Genomic DNA, 17526 nt, shown 5'->3' with positions numbered 1-17526 from the left:
CTACCGTTAACCACAAGGCTACTCCAGGATCCAATAGAATATATTATCACTATTTATCAGCAAATGAATTTATCAGAACAAAGCAATTTTGCATAGCATGATGTTCAAATGTGACTAAGCATTCCGAGCCAAATCTTAGCAAATGAAAAACAACATAAGTTACATAAGTGTTACAGTTTTCTAAAAGTCATGGATAACATCGTTATGGAAAACCTCAAATGACGCTCAGACTCCTTGACGGAATATAGCTGTAATTAGTTTACTTTTCGATACATCTATCAAGCATGCATACTCAATCATTGCCCTTGTTGCCTCTCTGAAAGACCGTTGCATGATGGGAATATGACGGAGTGAGGTCGGATTTACGCCATTCTCAGCAATATTCTTGCCATATGGGACCTGTAGACAACCGGGCTGGACCTGACAATCCAGTGATCAACAGCATGAACATCCATCTACGCAATTGGTATACGAAGCCATGTGTCAAGTAAGGCAGCCAGCCTGACCACCCGATCCCGTTAGTTGTCTCTTACAACAGGCATGGGTACTGAAGACCAAGTCTAACCCTGGTCGGATTATATAGCAGGAATAATGCGCTGAGGAAGATGACAACCCTTCTTGAACATGATCATAGTATTTTTCCGAAACGAATCATTTTAGAAATAAAGACTAAAATAGTTAAAACTGACGTTGTAATTCATACGTCAATATCGTTTTCACACATCCTAATTGTTACGAGTATGTATTTCCTGTGTATTTTGTTAATTAATTCAGTATTAATTATTATTTGGTGTTTTGGATAGTAAATAGTATGGATCACATTTCGTTTTAATATCTGGTCAACACTTTTAGTATTCTGGTATTCCGGAATTTACCTGCTCCTAGTTTTCAATGTTTCACTTCCGGAATGCTGCTTCGAGACCATTCTACACTGTTGATTATTTGTTTGTGCCCGAACTTTCGGGAAGTGGCTTAGTTTATATATAAATAGGCTGGTTGCCGTGTGGAGGGCGACACTCTCACTGATATTCATATCTGCTGCATTTACTTCTCTGCCACCCTTGAAATCCTGAATCTACATTATCTGCTGTCGCACCGATCGCTTTGTTTACATTTTGCCGTAGCTGTTCCCTCTCACATCAAGACTTTGGTGAGTTTGATATATTGTATTTTTGTGACCCACTGACTTAGATTTTGTCTCTCTTGAAATGTATTTGTAATCAGCATTGATATATATTGACTTGTGACTCTGTATATCTCGCTCTCGTGGTTTAACAATATATTATTTGAACGTAAACAACTTGTCTTGTTCTGTTTTGCTGGTTTACAAGGGGATTTGTTAAATAGTTTGTCACGGCAAATTCTTAACCGTAATATAAGCCCTGTAAAAGAAATCCTAGCAATTCTCAACTCAGTAGCAGTTGATACTTCTATCTTTACCTGAGACAGGATCAATCAGCAAAATGTCCACAACGTCTGATGATCTCCGCTTGATGTCGTCACTGGTGGTGGAGTAAGGGTCGACGTCGGTGTTGCTGGTTGTAATCTCGACGCCCACGCCTTCGCACGTTCCCGAGCTGCAGGTCCATGACGCAAATCTGCAACAACGAACCATATTGATTGCTTGTGTTCCCTACATTATCTTCGTTCTAAGTGTGACCTTGAGCGAGCTGTAGTTTTACGTCGCATTTAGCAATATTCCAGCAACATCAAGACGGAGGACACCAGAAATGGACTTCACACCCGTATGGGGAATCGGACGTTAGTCTTTGAACGCTATATCACGCTATATCAAGCTATATCACAATTTTTCCGCTTCATGCAGGAGGAAATCCCGAATTTAATTTACTTGTGGAAGCATTAACGGTCTCGAGCCTTCACACGCAATTTTATACAACAGAGGAGAGAACTCTTGATGTACGCACACGCAATCCTATACACAAGGGGAGATAACGGGAGAGAACTCTTGATGTACACACACGCAATACTCCCCGGTTATGGAAAGACTTAAAGCCTCAAGAAATCCGGATCATTGAGACTGACCAGTCAGAACACAGCTTACTAAATCGCGAACGTGGACATTCGCACATACCTTTTGAACTTTTTATCTCGAAAAGGTTCGTACTCGAACAATTCCGAATGCTATTTAGCGTACGCTCACTTCCGGGTGATGCACACGGCATACGTACAACCATGACTACGGTGAGTAAACAGTCGCTGGAAATGGTGTTTTTGGCAATATTCAAGGATATAATCTTGCGGAAATATTAGCTAATGGTAACTATGTCAACAGAAATCCCATAGCGTATATACTGCAGGTCAAATAGTTGTGCAATATGTGAATTTTTGTTTGTGGAGAGATCGGTGTCAGTGACCTGAATATTTTGAAAGTCCCTCTGATCCGTAAATAGTAGACGTTTTCTGACTGGTTAATCTATTTTAATATCTCGCGTTTGATTGGGCGGTCATTGGTCACTCAAAGGCTACCTGACGCGACCTTCTACTAGGTTTTGTTAGACTCAGTGGTGGAGTATAACGAAATGCACTGAGACTAGGTTTACTTAGACTGAGATACACCATGACTGGCGTCACATAATATATAGAATTACCTTTTCCGCAGGGTATCTCCAAAACTGATCGTGGTACCGTTCGTGCCCTTGCTGACGTGACCACTTCCGGGTATGACGTACATGTACCTCTGGGTTGACTGTGGCAAGGTGAAGGTCTGGCTTTCATCCAGCCGATATCCCAGCCTGGCGGCTGTCGCTATTTTTGAGGCCAGATCTGTGACGTCACTACCAGTTACCGACCTCGCTTTCAGTGCAGACGTCCAGGCATGAATGTGTTGCACGCTGGCTGCTGGTATTTTGATCGAGTTAGTTTGGAAATAGGTGGTGATGGTCACGTAGAAGGCCGTGACAACCAGCATGTCGCTGTCACTTACGGTGGTGGAGGGTAATGCGCCAAGGATACCTAACAACGTATTGCCCTCTGACTCTTTCAACTGCATGGTATTGAGCGTTGTGTTGACGAGGCTTATCTGTAGTGTTGCCAGTTGTGTGGTGACGACTGTGCTACGTCTTTGACGGTCCAGTGCTTCATCAACGCTACGACGACGTCTACTGGTACTTCCTTGGAGGGCAGCTATGTAGATGCTGAGAGCTAACGCAGCCTGCAGAGGTTTACCTGAGACAAACATGGAAGACTTACACAGACTTACACGCACGCAAGCATTCGTATGTTATATATGGGATTACACTTTCTCAGTTAAATACATATGTTAGTACTTTTTGTTGGGTTGAGCTATCTGGGTTTGTTATGCCCTATCGGCCCTCCCCGAGTGATTGACAGCATGAGCATACATCTATGCAATCTTTGGTGATGACATATATCATCAGATTCAGCCAGATCAACGTAACTGCACAAGCTCGCCTGTTGCCCCTTTGACAAGCAAGGGCTACAGAAAACCACTTGAAACCAGAATCATGACAAGATGGAAATACCTTCTTTCTTCAGTGTGTCAGTATTGCTGATCACCGACGTCTGCTTAGCCGCCAACGCAGCTGCAGTAGCCGCTGTCACGGTAACGTCGCCCGTTTTATATACCGCACATCCCCCGTTTTTCGCGCAGACCTGAAAACATAGGATTAACCAAACTGAAATAGTGTCATCAGTGTGTGTGTGTGTGTGTGTGTGTGTGTGCGTGTGCGTGTGCGTGTGCGTGTGCATGCTAGCTATATGGCGGCCGTCTTAGTATAATCCTGTCTACGCATTTGGAACCGACCACATGTGTCAACCCGATCCCGTTAGTCGCCTCTTACAACAAGTATGGGTTGTTGAACCAGAATGGCCAATGGGTTGTTGAAGATTAATTCTACACCGAGTCCATGTTTGCATGGAACTACCTGAACACCCTATCCCGTTTCTCAGTTCTCGGAATAACTAGCTTTGGAGTCAAATGAAGAACACGCTAGAACTACCCTATAACGCGAATAAGGTCTTTTACTGGGAGACGTCAGCTGGGGTTCGCCTCCACTCTTCGACATGGAGTCATTTGCTATACTGTAACTGGTGGATTCTGTCTTTGTCGAATAACTACCAAGGTGGTCCAATACGTGCTCGATTGGCGACATGTCAGGAAAGCCTACAGGCCATGACAGGACGTTGACGTTGTTGGCGTGTAAGTTCTGGACAACTCGAGCGACGATGTCTGTTTGTCAGCAGCGTTCCAAAGGTCAGTAGGCCCTGATACCATAGGTCAATAGTCTCCTTGACACGGTCCTCCGACTCACTGGGTGGCCGAGTACTGTTGACGCCGATGACGTTACAACCAGGAAGCGGTTTCTAAGGTGTAACGTCCTCACGTGACGATCTGTGGGTAACGCCGACAAACGTTCTTGACGGTCACGACGGAGCAACTGGAGGTTCTTGCAACGTGGCTGGTTGTAGCGCCCATTTGTAGCATTCCAGTGTCCCACTCTCGCTATGCTGAAGTTAACCTCAGCATTGTAAAGTGGTTTTCTGCTGAAGCACGATCTGCTCTGTACCATGAGGTGGTTTTATAACATGCACGTGCATTTTACTCTTGCTTAATAACACGTGCATTTTGCTGATTTCGATGCAAAGTTGTCAAGAGGTGCGTTTGAGCGATGACGTTGGTCAGAGTCGAACCCTTGTTGTTGGCAATAACTATGAAGCAATTTGTATTTGATCTTATTTTCTAATGTTAATATTATGAAACATTTCGCAAGAAAAGTTTCTTTTGCCCATCAGTATACATTATATTCATATAAAATAACTGTTATTATGATACTGTAATATCTCCTATCTCTCCTGCTAAGGGCAGCTTAAAATGGTACTCACTCGCTCATTCACTACACACACACACGAGTTTATGACCGAATACTTGCCTGAACAGCAAATACATTCCTCCCTGACGCGTCGGCTCTAGGGCCAACTGGTACCGTGAACTGTCCACTGTCCTGAGTGGTGGACAAGGGCACAGAGGTGTCGACGCCGCCCACCACTTGGTACAGGGTGTAGGTGAGGGGAATGCCGTCACTGTCGGTGAAGCACTTGCTCACACTCAGGCTCATCTAAACAATGCAACGAAATGTGTTTTGAATACGTGGGTACTTACCCTAGAGAGGTGACGATCGGAGGGGAAACAACTATTGGGATCGCATAGTCTACTGCAACAGGCTACATAGTTATGGACTCTTACAATCCGACACTCACCGAGAAAAACATGTCAGAATGTCGCCTTACTTAAATACTTTTCAAACGATACCATACATTGTAACTGGCTTATATCATGAGATTAATGGTTCATATTTATGTTCTTGTAAATAAAGGGAAAAGGAAATTCTGTATTTATATGTACATGGATATCAATGGAAAGTGAAGTCGTTGTCTCTGATGCTGTTTCAGTCTCTTGTAATAACTGACAAGAAACTTGAGACACAGATGAATTAAACATTTAAAACTTAAACGTATTGTTATTGTAAATATCAAACTGCGAGTCGCATGCCGTCACGATGTTTGCCACCATGTTTGTTTAAGCGTTAACAGGGGCGGATAACTCATTCAAAGTGACCGAGTTTGGTACTTCCTCCATTAAGCGTTGCGCATTTATCTGTTGAAGTCAATACCCACACCACAGATAAGGACAATCACACAAGTTAAAGGATCATGACATGAGGAATAAGTGCACCTCCCACCCCACCCCTTAAAAGAGTATTTTCCCCTTAACCTTTGGACTTCATGATTTATGTGCAAACCCCGTTCTCCTAAATCCTGGCTCCACCACTTACCGTTTCGGGCGTAGCCACCATTATGAAAGCTGGGCTTACACATGATAGTTGCTACACAAGAGGTTGGGCAAACCATCATTTCAATTTAAATATAAAACCTTTCAACCCGTCGGGATTACACGAACTAAATAGCGTCCTACGCGCCGTTACCAAACAAGTGGTGACATAACAGATAAACTCTTGGAATGTGAAATACTCGGATGGCCCTTATTGTTTTTAGTGGTATAACCACTCAGAACTGATATATTCCATGAAAACAAGGGCTGTAGTGCAGTGCCCTTGCCTCTCACCGGATCTAGTTGTTGGTAGGACGAGGGGGCGCTGAGAGAACAGGAAGTGACGCCATTGTAGACATACACGTCTTTCGTTGCCACGCTGATCTTGCCGTTCGAATCAGTGACAGTACATTTGAAGCGGTAGTTCGTTCCACGCTGTAGGATACCTGGAAAAGATGCACTTACTCAACTGTACCACGCGGAAACAAGAAACAAAATATAGAAAGCCCGCTGAGCGGCGGTCGAAGCTCCGAAATCCCAACAAAAATGTCAATTAAAAACGAACATATTTGATGAGATCAACTCCTACATTTTTCCTTGATTTAATCTAACATGGAATTCCATCTTTGGCAAACGTCAGTCCAAGTCAGTTATGTTAAATTTTGTTATGTTAAAAACATTGAGGACAACACAGTGCAAGAATAGGCACCGGCAAAACGGTACACGTTCTTTGAGCATGAGACAGTGTTAAGACACACTGAAAGTGAATATTGTTTCTACAAGATTAGAACAGCAACAACTCTGATTGAATGAATATTGTTACACTTCGAAGTAACATTCTTGTGACATGACGGTGAGAGACAGTGGGAGTGGCTTTCTCAATTAAACTCACAATTTAATCAAACCCAGGTTGAAAAACAATGTAACATATCTTGATGTTAAGCTGTGTAAATGATTATTTTTGTATTTGTGTTTGTTGTTTAATGCCATACTTGGTAATATTCCAGCTATGCGGCGTCTGTCTATAAATATGGAGTCTGGACCAGACAATCCAGGGATCACCATCAGGAGCATCGGTCTACGAATGGGGAACTGATGACAAATGTCAATCGAGTTAGCGAGCCTGATCACCCGATTCCGTTAGTCGCCTATTACGACAAGCATGGGCTGCTGAAGACCAGTTCTAACCCGGATCTTCGCGGGTGATGTGATGGGTGGCTGAAGATCAGTTCTAACCGGGAACTTCCCTGATTCTGAGTAAATCGTGTACCCACCAGCTTTGATTGACAGGACTGTGACAAATGTCGTGCTTGTGCTGGCTGTTACTGTGGACGGGGTCTGTAGGTTGTTGGCGTTCGTCAAGTCCAAAAACCCATAACCTGGAGAAGAGCATGTACATACAAATTTAGTTGCATGAATCCGACAAAAGGAAACTGGACGTCTTAAGCGTCCACATGGGGGATCGGGAAGAAGAGCTTACGAGTGGGAGGGTTGTGGGATGATATGATCTTTTCAATTCCACGACAAGACCTGGACAAAATACCTCTGTTTCAGATAATTAAAACGCAATATTTTTTTCTGCCGCAAAATAAAGTTGTTCGAAAGTGTTGTCCGGAAAAAAACGAAACGCAAATTGTATCTCTCCCATACGTAATGTCATCTTAATGAAAATGAACGGGCACGAATCCTTGTAAAACAGAAAAAAATATTCCAAATTAAACAACATATGCCTTATTATGGTAATTCTTTTTCTTTCATGACAATTTCAAAAACGTTAGCTGTGACATGAAATAGTCTATTGTATCGCCTAGAAGGATTGTTCCACAATAGTTTGGGTGTATTTGAGCAGCCCTGTGATCACGTGGCTATACATACCATCTGTCACCACTGATTCCCAGGTAGCAGTAACTGTTGTCGAAGACTCTATGATTGCTCTGACTGTGAAGATGTCGCCCCTGTTTATTTTGTTGCCACCAGCCAGGTCTCTAAACAAGACCTACAAAAAACCATGAAGCGAAAACTGTGAACTGAGTCCTGTTACATGCTGGAATACTATGACAGGAAACGGAACTGTAATGTAGTCATGTAGTTTAAGTGTTCGCTTGTTAACATAAGAACACGACTATTTATGAAGGCCCAGCGATATTGCTGGAATACTAAAAACATATAACCATATTCACTAACCTCTCTCGGAGCAAGGAATTTAGAATCACTCCTCGACCTTCATCAAGGTTAAAAAAGGAATGGGCAAGCGTGTTGTTCGCGCTATTGTACAACAGGATGACATTTAAATCGGCGTCAGTCTCAGATGACGTATTACGATGTAGCTTACCTTTGGCGGAGTGCCGTCGATGGTGACCACCGTTACGGAAGCGGAATTGGACCTCGTGCTGCTCCCGCTAGACTTGCTGACTGTCAGAGTGAATACGTAGGTTTTGCCGCCCGGCAAGCGGGACGTCGCTATCGTCAGCGTTGCTGTAGTACGCTCAGATGCTGTCGGGAACGTAGCTCCGGTAGGGTCTAGGCATGTTGCTGTTGATGACTGAAAAATACATCTATTTGTGAAAAAAGGACTTGTATTTGTTTCAAACTGACGTACGGTGAGTAGAAATAATCAAGGTTACAAATATGTTTTTGGATATTTGCGTTGAAATATTCTCCTAAGAAATGAATTGATGGTAAGAAAATCTTTTATTTGTGATTGGACAATATGTTATTTGGCTGTTTCATGAAAATAAAATGTAAAAGTTCTCTTTGAGTTTGCAGTTATCCGAAACCGATTCTTTGACTTCGATAAAGTAATATGGATTACCCTGGAATGTGGCATAGGTTAATGCTATTGAGATCGCTCCGTATACCTATAAGTCGACAGCTTCAATGGAGGAAGTGTCACATGAATATATGATAGATGCAACATGACACTTCCTCTAGTGAACCCCTCGACTGTTTGTACCAAACAACGATTATAAGGGAACATATATCGACATGTCCTCCATGCACGACATCTTGCAACATCCGTCACAATTTTCGTTCAGGCGATCGGATCCACTTGCTCCTTCACTAAGCCATAGATAGTATAAGTTGTATATATGTAAGTTTATTGCGTATATGCTGCTGGAATATTGCTGACTGCGGTCTAAAACAATACAGACATAAAGTCACATCTTACCGCTAACTGCTCCACGCATGACCACTCATACGTAAGACTGCCAGGAGCGCCATCTGGGTCTCGGGAGTCACTTCCGTCTAGTGAAAGCTGACCTGCCTGCGTTCCTATGGTAACCGTATCTGATCCTAGAATCACAATCCAGCCATGTCATTTTACCTAGTACAAACACGTGGCCACCTGCCACATCGTTCTCGTGGTCCATGTTAATCACAGCTGCACTCTGAGGAAAGCTTCAATTCTAAATCTCTCAGCCTACACAAAACTCGGAATTATTTTAGACAAAAACCAAATAATTGACAGTACGGAAATCAAACTCAAAAGAATCAAAATGTGAAACGATCATTTAATGAAAACCACGAATTCTTTGAAATTTGTAAATTTGTCAAAGTGGATAACTGTTCGTTCTAAGTATATTGTGCTACTCCTTAAGAGAATAGGCATTCAGGAGACGCTCCTTTCACTGCCGAGTTACCAGTGTCCACTAAAGTGATCAATGCCTCTGTTGCACAACATTTCAAATGTCATTCTCCGTTTCGGTTTTAGAGGTATCTACTACATATAAATCTTGTAAAAATATTGGGGTTTCTGTTGTTTGCATATCTTCAGGAATTTTAATTTGAATGCTTTATAACATCTGTACTGAACGTTAACACACCGATGACATTGTCTAATCGAAGCAACAGGCAGAATGCAGGGGATAGATTTGTAGACGTGGCGTGTCACATCTTTACCTACAGCTCGCATATATGAAAATGACATCATTTTTGACATACGTTTTCTCGTGAACGAGTGATGTAAAGACTCACCAAACAATCCACATTTTCACAAAAAAATAACAAGAAAAAACGTCCTCTAGGTAACGCAATGCCGTTAACCTCCACACAATTTTGCCACAGTTCTTTATAGGTTGTTCATCTCTGGCTGTTGTTGCTCGTAAGGATTAAGGATTAATATTCCGAAATGACATTCGTCAAGATTACACCCTGCAGGAAACATGAAACCCTGTTTCTAATACCTTTAGATTGGAGTCAGTGCTATCAACACCCCTGTCACATTCGACTCTCGCATTCGACACTCGCATTCGACACTCGCATTCGACTCTCGCATTCGACACACGCATTCGACTCTCGCATTTGACTCTCGCATGGATCTTTTACCTTTGATGAAAGCGACTAGAGCCGTTGACTTGGTAACGAGTGAGATTGATGCTGTGGTCGTCCTGGTCGTGTCGCTGGCCAGGGATACCGTCACGGTCGCCGTTATGGTAACACCACCTAGAACCAAAACGTACAGTTATAAAATGATGATTATTACCAAGGTGATTAGAAATACTGTAATCGTATATGTTTTCACGGTGTGCAATGAGCGATGGTGTCCGTCACACAGCTTTCACAAAAAGACATGCAACGATCAAAGCTAGCAGCCATAATTGAATCGGGACTACTAACTCAATCAGCGAGGGTAGTAGGATTATACTTGTGCCAACATGACAACACCTGTACAATATATGCGATCAAGTGACATCGAATTAAGGTACAGTGTTGCGTGTAAAGTCAGCACCTATACTTATGTTACGGTACACAGTGGACGTATCAAGTGGGTTATGACACGTGACAAAAATGCTTCATGTATATATTTTAGTATTAAAAATCGTGCCGAGAGCTAAGTTCGAGGCGACGAAAGCAACCGAGATGTAACTTGAATTGCATTGCATGATTGAACAAAAAGATGGAAATAGTAAGTTGTAATGGATGGCAACTTTGCAGCAGCATGTGTCCGAGATTTTTTTATTTCAATAACATTGTGAAAATAGCTTATAATTCTAAATCTGTCCATAATATCTGGCCATGTGAAATGTAATAAATGTTTTCTGACATTGTGAAAGAATCATGCGTCACTCACTCAGTTTCCGGTCTGCGGTATTGAATGGGTTAATTACCCATTTCCTACAGTCAGTTTCTATTATATTTCGCTTTGTATGGTTACAAGTAACTAAGCATAGGCAGAGTAAAAAATCATGTTGATAAATATTGGAATTGTTTTGTGACAATGGTCCATTGTGCGATTTCGACTTCGTCGAGAACGTGTGTTGCTGAACTGAAATCACTCTCCAAAAAGGAGCGTTTCCTGGACAAGCAGATATTAACGGTATTAAGCAACTCGTGACACTGTCATTAAACATATAAAAAAACAATACATATAACCAATACTTATATCACGTTCAATTGGAAGTAATGTCATTAAAATAATTCGTTAATAACTAATTTAAACGTCATATTAAATTCACATTCATATTAACTCTTCAGAATGAAACATATTAATTCATTTATATAGCGCCATTCCAGGATGAGTATCGTCATTGACCAAATGGTGATTATTGATCAAGGTCATTGTAAGTGAGGGTTTCAGGTGCAAGAGTTGATGAACGCGTCTCTACTTAATGGCGTCCGTAAATCCTGCCTGAAACTCTTGACCTAGGTTACCGTTTCTACCTAACTATGTTTGTATTTTACACATCATGAAATATTCATGGGTATTTCCATTATTTGATTCCCGGATAATGAAATATAGGTCATGTCATATTGTACAGGACAATTCATTAACAGGTCGTGTGGATTAACAGGGTTACTTTATACCCAGTTCCTGTCATCTTACCTGGAAAGTCTCCGCTGCGGACGTTATACACCCTGCGTGTTAGGTCGACGGTGTTGGTGTTGACTCGGGAGTCGCTGAAGCTCCACGAGAACAACAGCGTGTCGTCCACGCAACTCGTCAGCGTAGCATCGGCCGTTAACTCAAAACTGAAAAAACCCACCAAAAACATTGCAGCAGGAAACAGTTGTGAACAGGCATTTTTTTCAGTTACAGGACTGAAAAAAACAAATCCTTATAATGGGGGATGTCAAGAACGCCATGCCTGGGTTATCATCCTGGCGATTGCTGCATAACATTAAAGTCGATGACAAAGATCCTGAACATACGTGATTATTCTGCAAGGAAACAACAACTACCACATAATGATGGTTTTGTTGAGACACAAATGGACTGTGCGGTTAGAGTGGGTTTTGGGTTTTGCGGGGGGATTCGACAGTATAGGTACAAAGACAAACACGATAAAACGATGAGCGTGAATACTTTTTTCTAAAAAAAATATCTGTGAAAATATTATTACACTATTAGGCAGTCATTTTTTATAATTTTGAATACACGGTTGTTGTTGGTAGTGGTATGCGTGTGTGTGTGTGAGTGTGTGCGTGTGCGTGTGCGTGTGCGTGTGCGTGTGCGTGTGCGTGTGCGTGAGTTGTCCTTGTTGTTTCATGAAGTCCTAGCCCCTCAAGAATATTACATGCTCGGTGCTTTAGGATTATGCAAAATGTGAACGTAGATTAAACAACATGACTGACCCCTCGGACACCAGAACGTTGGCGACATCAACAGAAGCCGTGACGTACACGTCGGGGATGGCCGTGGGAACCTTTTGCACAGTCAAGGTAGGGGTATTGTCACACTCGTTCATGAAGTTACATACGGTCAAGGTCACCGTGTACGTTGACCCACTCGTTGTTCCGGTGACGAGGAGAACAGCAGTCCCTTGACCGGCTACAACATTAGGACAATTCGTGTTATTCTTACATTCAACATTCACACGCAGATCGTGTTATTCTTACATCCAACATTCACACGCAGATCGTGTTATTCTTACATCAAACATTCACACGCAGATCGTGTTATTCTTACATTCAACATTCACACACAGTTCGTGTTATTCTTACATCCAACATTCACACACAGTTCGTGTTATTCTTACATTCAACATTCACACGCAGATCGTGTTATTCTTACATCCAACATTCACACACACTTCGTGTTATTCTTACATTCAACATTCACACGCATATCGTGTTATTCTTACATTCAAAATTCACACGCAGATCGTGTTATTCTTACATCCAACATTCACACAAAGATCGTGTTACTCCAGTGTGTCATCTGTAGTCAGTATGTATCACTGCTTACTGAGAGTGAGTCCAGTCGATGGGGACACTGCCCAGGTGTAGGTCAACGCCCGACCCCCACCACCAGTACTTCTGAGGGCATCCACAGAGAGGTCACTGCAAGTCCCGAGTTTGGTTGGTCCCCGGATGTTACCGGTAGGTCTGAGAGGGTTACTCCCCTTGGCTAGAGTGATCGTTGCGCTGGCAGCAATTGCATGAGCTTCTCCAAAGGCTTTGACGGCACCGGTCTTAAAAGTTAAGCTGCTGCCTGATAATCAAGAATATGGAATATGAGTACACAAAGTGCAAACGTTCCTGTCTGACACAGTACAGACATGTTTCTATAATATGTTAAATATGTATCGCATACTCTAGCGGTCCCTCGATAACACAGCACTCTCGCACAATACTACCATATGTGTTGGGAATAAAACAAGCGAAACATTTCATCTAAAATGTATAACGTGTTTATGCATAGAATTCCGCTATTTCCACAAGCACTGAATAATATTCGTTAGGAATAACAGCGGCGTAAAAGAACACTGCTCGTCCTAACACACTCTTATCGGGTTCCAGAGACCATCTGTGTAAACTGTCAATAAAAATGTCTGTTTCCTACAGGGGTACAGCATGACGTCAATTTCTGGTGTTCGCCGTGACATTGGTGGAATATTACTAAAAGCGGCGTAAAACTCGACTCTCTCACTACAGGCGTTATAGCCTTACCTATTGCCACTGTTGTACTTTCAATGAGCATGACGGTCCGAGATTGGAAAGAACATGTGGCAGAGGATCCGAGTGACGACACATCCTGGAACACCGCTGCACAGGAAGTGAGACTGGCTGTTGCCACAGGCGCACTAAAAGTCACCACGACCTTATCACCTGTATGAAAAGAAAACCTATTGTAGTACTTGTAAGACACAGGTAGCTGATACCCGTCTTACAATGATGTACTAGTGCGAATATTGTGAGGCGGAGGGCTGGGTGGGTGGTGTGTGTGTGGGAAGGGATGGGTTGGGGAGGGGGCATCCCCGTATTAATAATACTGAGTGTTGGGTAGCCTTGTGGTTAAAGCGTTCGCTCGTAATACCCGGGTTCCATTCTGCACATGAGTACAAGGTCCATTTCTGGTATCCCCGCCGTGATATTGCTGGGATATCGATAAAAATGGCGTAAAATTAGAAATGCAAAATAGTCCAGTAGCTGAATGCAATTTTCAGTCATAACCTTGCAATTTAGGTCCCGCAATAGTTATTGCTGATTTTATAAGTTTAATATATGCATATCATGAAACAGCCAGATGCCAACTTGGCACCCTTGAGGGTTCTGAATAGGTTTTAAAGTAACCTTGCCGTTTTTCCAGCAATGTCGTGACCGTTGAGTGTAAGGCCAGGTGGCTCTGCCATCCAGACGACAAGGTGCAATGTACAGTGTCACGTCCTTTAGTTGTGAATGATCCGTTAATTGGGGTTTGAATTCCTGGGTCCCGCTCCACAAAGCGTTCATAGAACTAGGGCATTTCTAAGCATTTGATAAACAGGTCGTGTCGTTACGAACACTCGGGGCCTGTATATGATCCTCGCTTTGTCAGCAGATTGTCAGGAGTTTCATCCAAGTGACCTGCTGTCTGTGCCAAGTGACATTCCTAGATTGGTGTGACGTCACACAGCAGATTAAATAACCAATCTTTCATACCGTACCCGGAATAGTGGGTGTAAGGGTTAACTTGGGCTAAGGGTTATGCTGTAATCATTTAAAAACATTTTGTACCTGAGTTGGTGAAGGCAGCAGAGGCTGTTGGGGCTGCAGCCTGGGCCGTCACCGTGGTGTCGCTGGCGAGTTTGTCCACCCTGTTCAGACTCAATGCTACCAATATTTCGGATGACGTCGTAGGGTGCGTGACGTCACATGCAGCATTACTGCCGTCGGTGACACTTGCAAGGAATGTAGTTTCTGCAGCCGCTCCCACTGAAACCAGAGCATACTAATTTCATAGCTTGAATTTGTAATCTTTTAACTGGTTAATTCTAGGATATTTGAATGAGTAACATTTCATCGTTGGTTTGGGGCCAATGATTTTGATTTCTTTTGACGGACTGATGTCCATTTATCTTGACATATCTAGATATATGTACGAGTGAGTGAGTTTAGCACTCAGCAATATCCCTGCTATGTAGCAGCGGTTTGTAAATAATCGAGTCTGGAGAACACAATCCAGTGATCAAGATCATGAAAATTGATCAGCATTGGTTTACCATGACATGTGTCAACCACGCCACGTCTGGCAACCAGATCCCGTAAGTCGAAGACCAATTCTAACCCTGGTCTTGACGGGTCAACATATGTATGATGCAAATAGTCCCAGTTCTTTCATGTTACAATTATAATTCTACCCGTGTTTCGAGCTGTATGGCGGCAAACAGTACCTTTAACGTGGCAGTATGTGTGGTTCACAACGAAGCCAGATCCCACGAATGCGAGAGACTGAGTCGACCCGGATATAGTGAATTGGGTTGGGGTCACAGAGGTCACGGTAGCACCTGTAGCAATGAATACAAAATGTCAGAGTTAGGGGGTGACATAAATGTTGGTTAGTAAGTATTACATTCTTACGTTCAGGTTGACGTGAGTAAGTTTAGTTTTACGCTGCACTCAGCAGTATTACAGCTTTACGACGGCGACCTGTAAATAATCGTGTCTAGATCACACAATGCAGTGATCAACAGCATGGGCATCGATTGGGATACGATGATATGTGCCATCGAAAACAGCGTTCCTGGCCATCCAATCCCGTTAGTTGCCTCTTGTAAGCATTGGTTACAAAAAAACCCAAAACAATTCTACCTTGGTTATTCACAGGTCCAAATAAACCAAATTATCAAAGTTAGTGGGTGTGAGCATTTCATTCTTACGTTAAGGTTACGGTGAGGTGAACGCTCAGAAACATGCATAGCGCCTCCTAGCGTCTCAGAGGCAGCTTGGGTTATCCGGGATAATAACGTGCTGTGCAAGGGCTACTACTACTACTACTACTACTACTACTACTACTACTACTACTACTACTACTATAGTTATAGCACAATCAGCTCCGATTTTAGGCGAGATTTACTTACTTGAGGCATACGCTGTCACAGTGACCGTGCTATTGGCTAAGGCTTGACCGGGACCTTGGCGACAAGATATCTTGTACGTGGCTTAAATGAAAAATTGACATACTCACAGTGATAAATAAAGGAACATGCATACCAAAGAAAGCAGAGCGTTTGGGGGCTAGGCCGAGAGTATATGAGTAATTAAGGGAGGAAAGGAGGAAACAGATGATGAAAGGAAATTAAGGGAAAATGTGACGATTTATTCCTTTCCACTGGAAATGTGTAAGGGTGTTTCTTTTTTTTCTCATATGAATTGGCATTGGCTAGTGATATGTTCGCAAAATGGAGCACCCCCTACTTATTTAAACGGTATATATAAACGCATCCAACCCTATTGCATATATCAATGGAATATCTCAACGATGTGTGTTTCACTATCCTTGTTTGTCATTTCACCCACATAGATGTTCATATAGGCTGGATGTTCGACATAATAAATTAATTCGAAAATGTTTACTCAAATAATGTCAATGCCAATGTCAATGTTTTATTGAAAAAAGTTTGACGATTTTTTTTCCCGATAGGATCGATCTAATTTGTTTTAAGGTGTTCAAGAGAAAAGGTCGTGTTGACTGACAGAGTTCGATTCCATGGAGGACATGGGGAAAATAAACTAATGATGCTGAGGTATTTTATAATGTTCGTAATCCTGTTCGGGTTTGGTTAGTGCTTGTGAACCAACCTGCAGCTAGAGCGGGAAGAGATATAGTGACTTCCTGTGCTGTTTTCTGGGTGATAGTCACAGCAGTTTCAGCGTTTGTATCCTGGTTGATGGCCACACACTCTAAAGTTGCCCCATTTAACCCCGCGCCTGCGACCTTGACAGTCTGTGAAACAAACAGTGATAATAATAATAGACATTTATAAGTTTCCACTCTTGTACATGCTCAAAACGTTAACACATTATTACCCCGCATAAGCCAGGCCGCCTGTGAGGCGCTAGAGGGTTATGATTTTTCCCACGGGTACCCTTTTTCTGCTGGGTGAACAGAGGCAATTTTTGAACTCTCTTTCTTAAGGCAAGACCACATGTATCATATATGTTTCGGTGTGGGGCAGAACTGACCTCCTAGAAACTGTCACGAGTCAAACTGCCAAACACGGTCACCCATCCACGACCTCGCTGGCCCACCGTTGCTTAGCTATAACTGACCTTAGCTCTATTCACAGGTCCACGCGTAGAACAGCATGTGAGTAACGTGATTATAACACCGCCTACGTAATCTAAATCTATCAGTTGTGTTCATGTGTGACAAAGTATTGGTTTACGCCGTTCTAATCGGTATCCCAGAAAACAAGTGACAGAAAGTATGACTCTACGCATTGACACGTAATGGATATAAGACCACTAACATTAATCATTCGTAACTACTCGTCTCTTTCTGTGACCTACAAGTA

General features: G+C 42.6%; 1 protein-coding gene across 1 annotated transcript in view; it reads right to left on the bottom strand.

Moving 5' to 3' along the window:
* LOC137260880 (pneumococcal serine-rich repeat protein-like) overlaps nt 1–17526 on the bottom strand; it is a 51855-nt gene that overhangs the window by 2722 nt on the left and 31607 nt on the right. Inside the window, exons 7-24 of the mRNA XM_067798427.1 lie at nt 16811–16955; nt 16090–16170; nt 15403–15516; nt 14747–14944; nt 13700–13858; nt 12996–13241; nt 12383–12578; nt 11634–11779; nt 10136–10252; nt 8979–9103; nt 8142–8351; nt 7685–7805; nt 7084–7188; nt 6104–6255; nt 4911–5096; nt 3504–3633; nt 2610–3186; nt 1441–1598 (exon numbers count right to left, since the gene is read on the bottom strand). Coding sequence (XP_067654528.1) covers nt 1441–1598; nt 2610–3186; nt 3504–3633; nt 4911–5096; nt 6104–6255; nt 7084–7188; nt 7685–7805; nt 8142–8351; nt 8979–9103; nt 10136–10252; nt 11634–11779; nt 12383–12578; nt 12996–13241; nt 13700–13858; nt 14747–14944; nt 15403–15516; nt 16090–16170; nt 16811–16955 — 3166 coding nt within the window. The remainder of the gene's footprint in view (nt 1–1440; nt 1599–2609; nt 3187–3503; nt 3634–4910; nt 5097–6103; nt 6256–7083; nt 7189–7684; nt 7806–8141; nt 8352–8978; nt 9104–10135; nt 10253–11633; nt 11780–12382; nt 12579–12995; nt 13242–13699; nt 13859–14746; nt 14945–15402; nt 15517–16089; nt 16171–16810; nt 16956–17526) is intronic.

Source organism: Haliotis asinina, chromosome 14 (genome assembly GCF_037392515.1).
Source record: "Haliotis asinina isolate JCU_RB_2024 chromosome 14, JCU_Hal_asi_v2, whole genome shotgun sequence".
Taxonomy (NCBI): domain Eukaryota; kingdom Metazoa; phylum Mollusca; class Gastropoda; order Lepetellida; family Haliotidae; genus Haliotis; species Haliotis asinina.
This window is presented reverse-complemented; position numbering and strand designations above follow the sequence as displayed.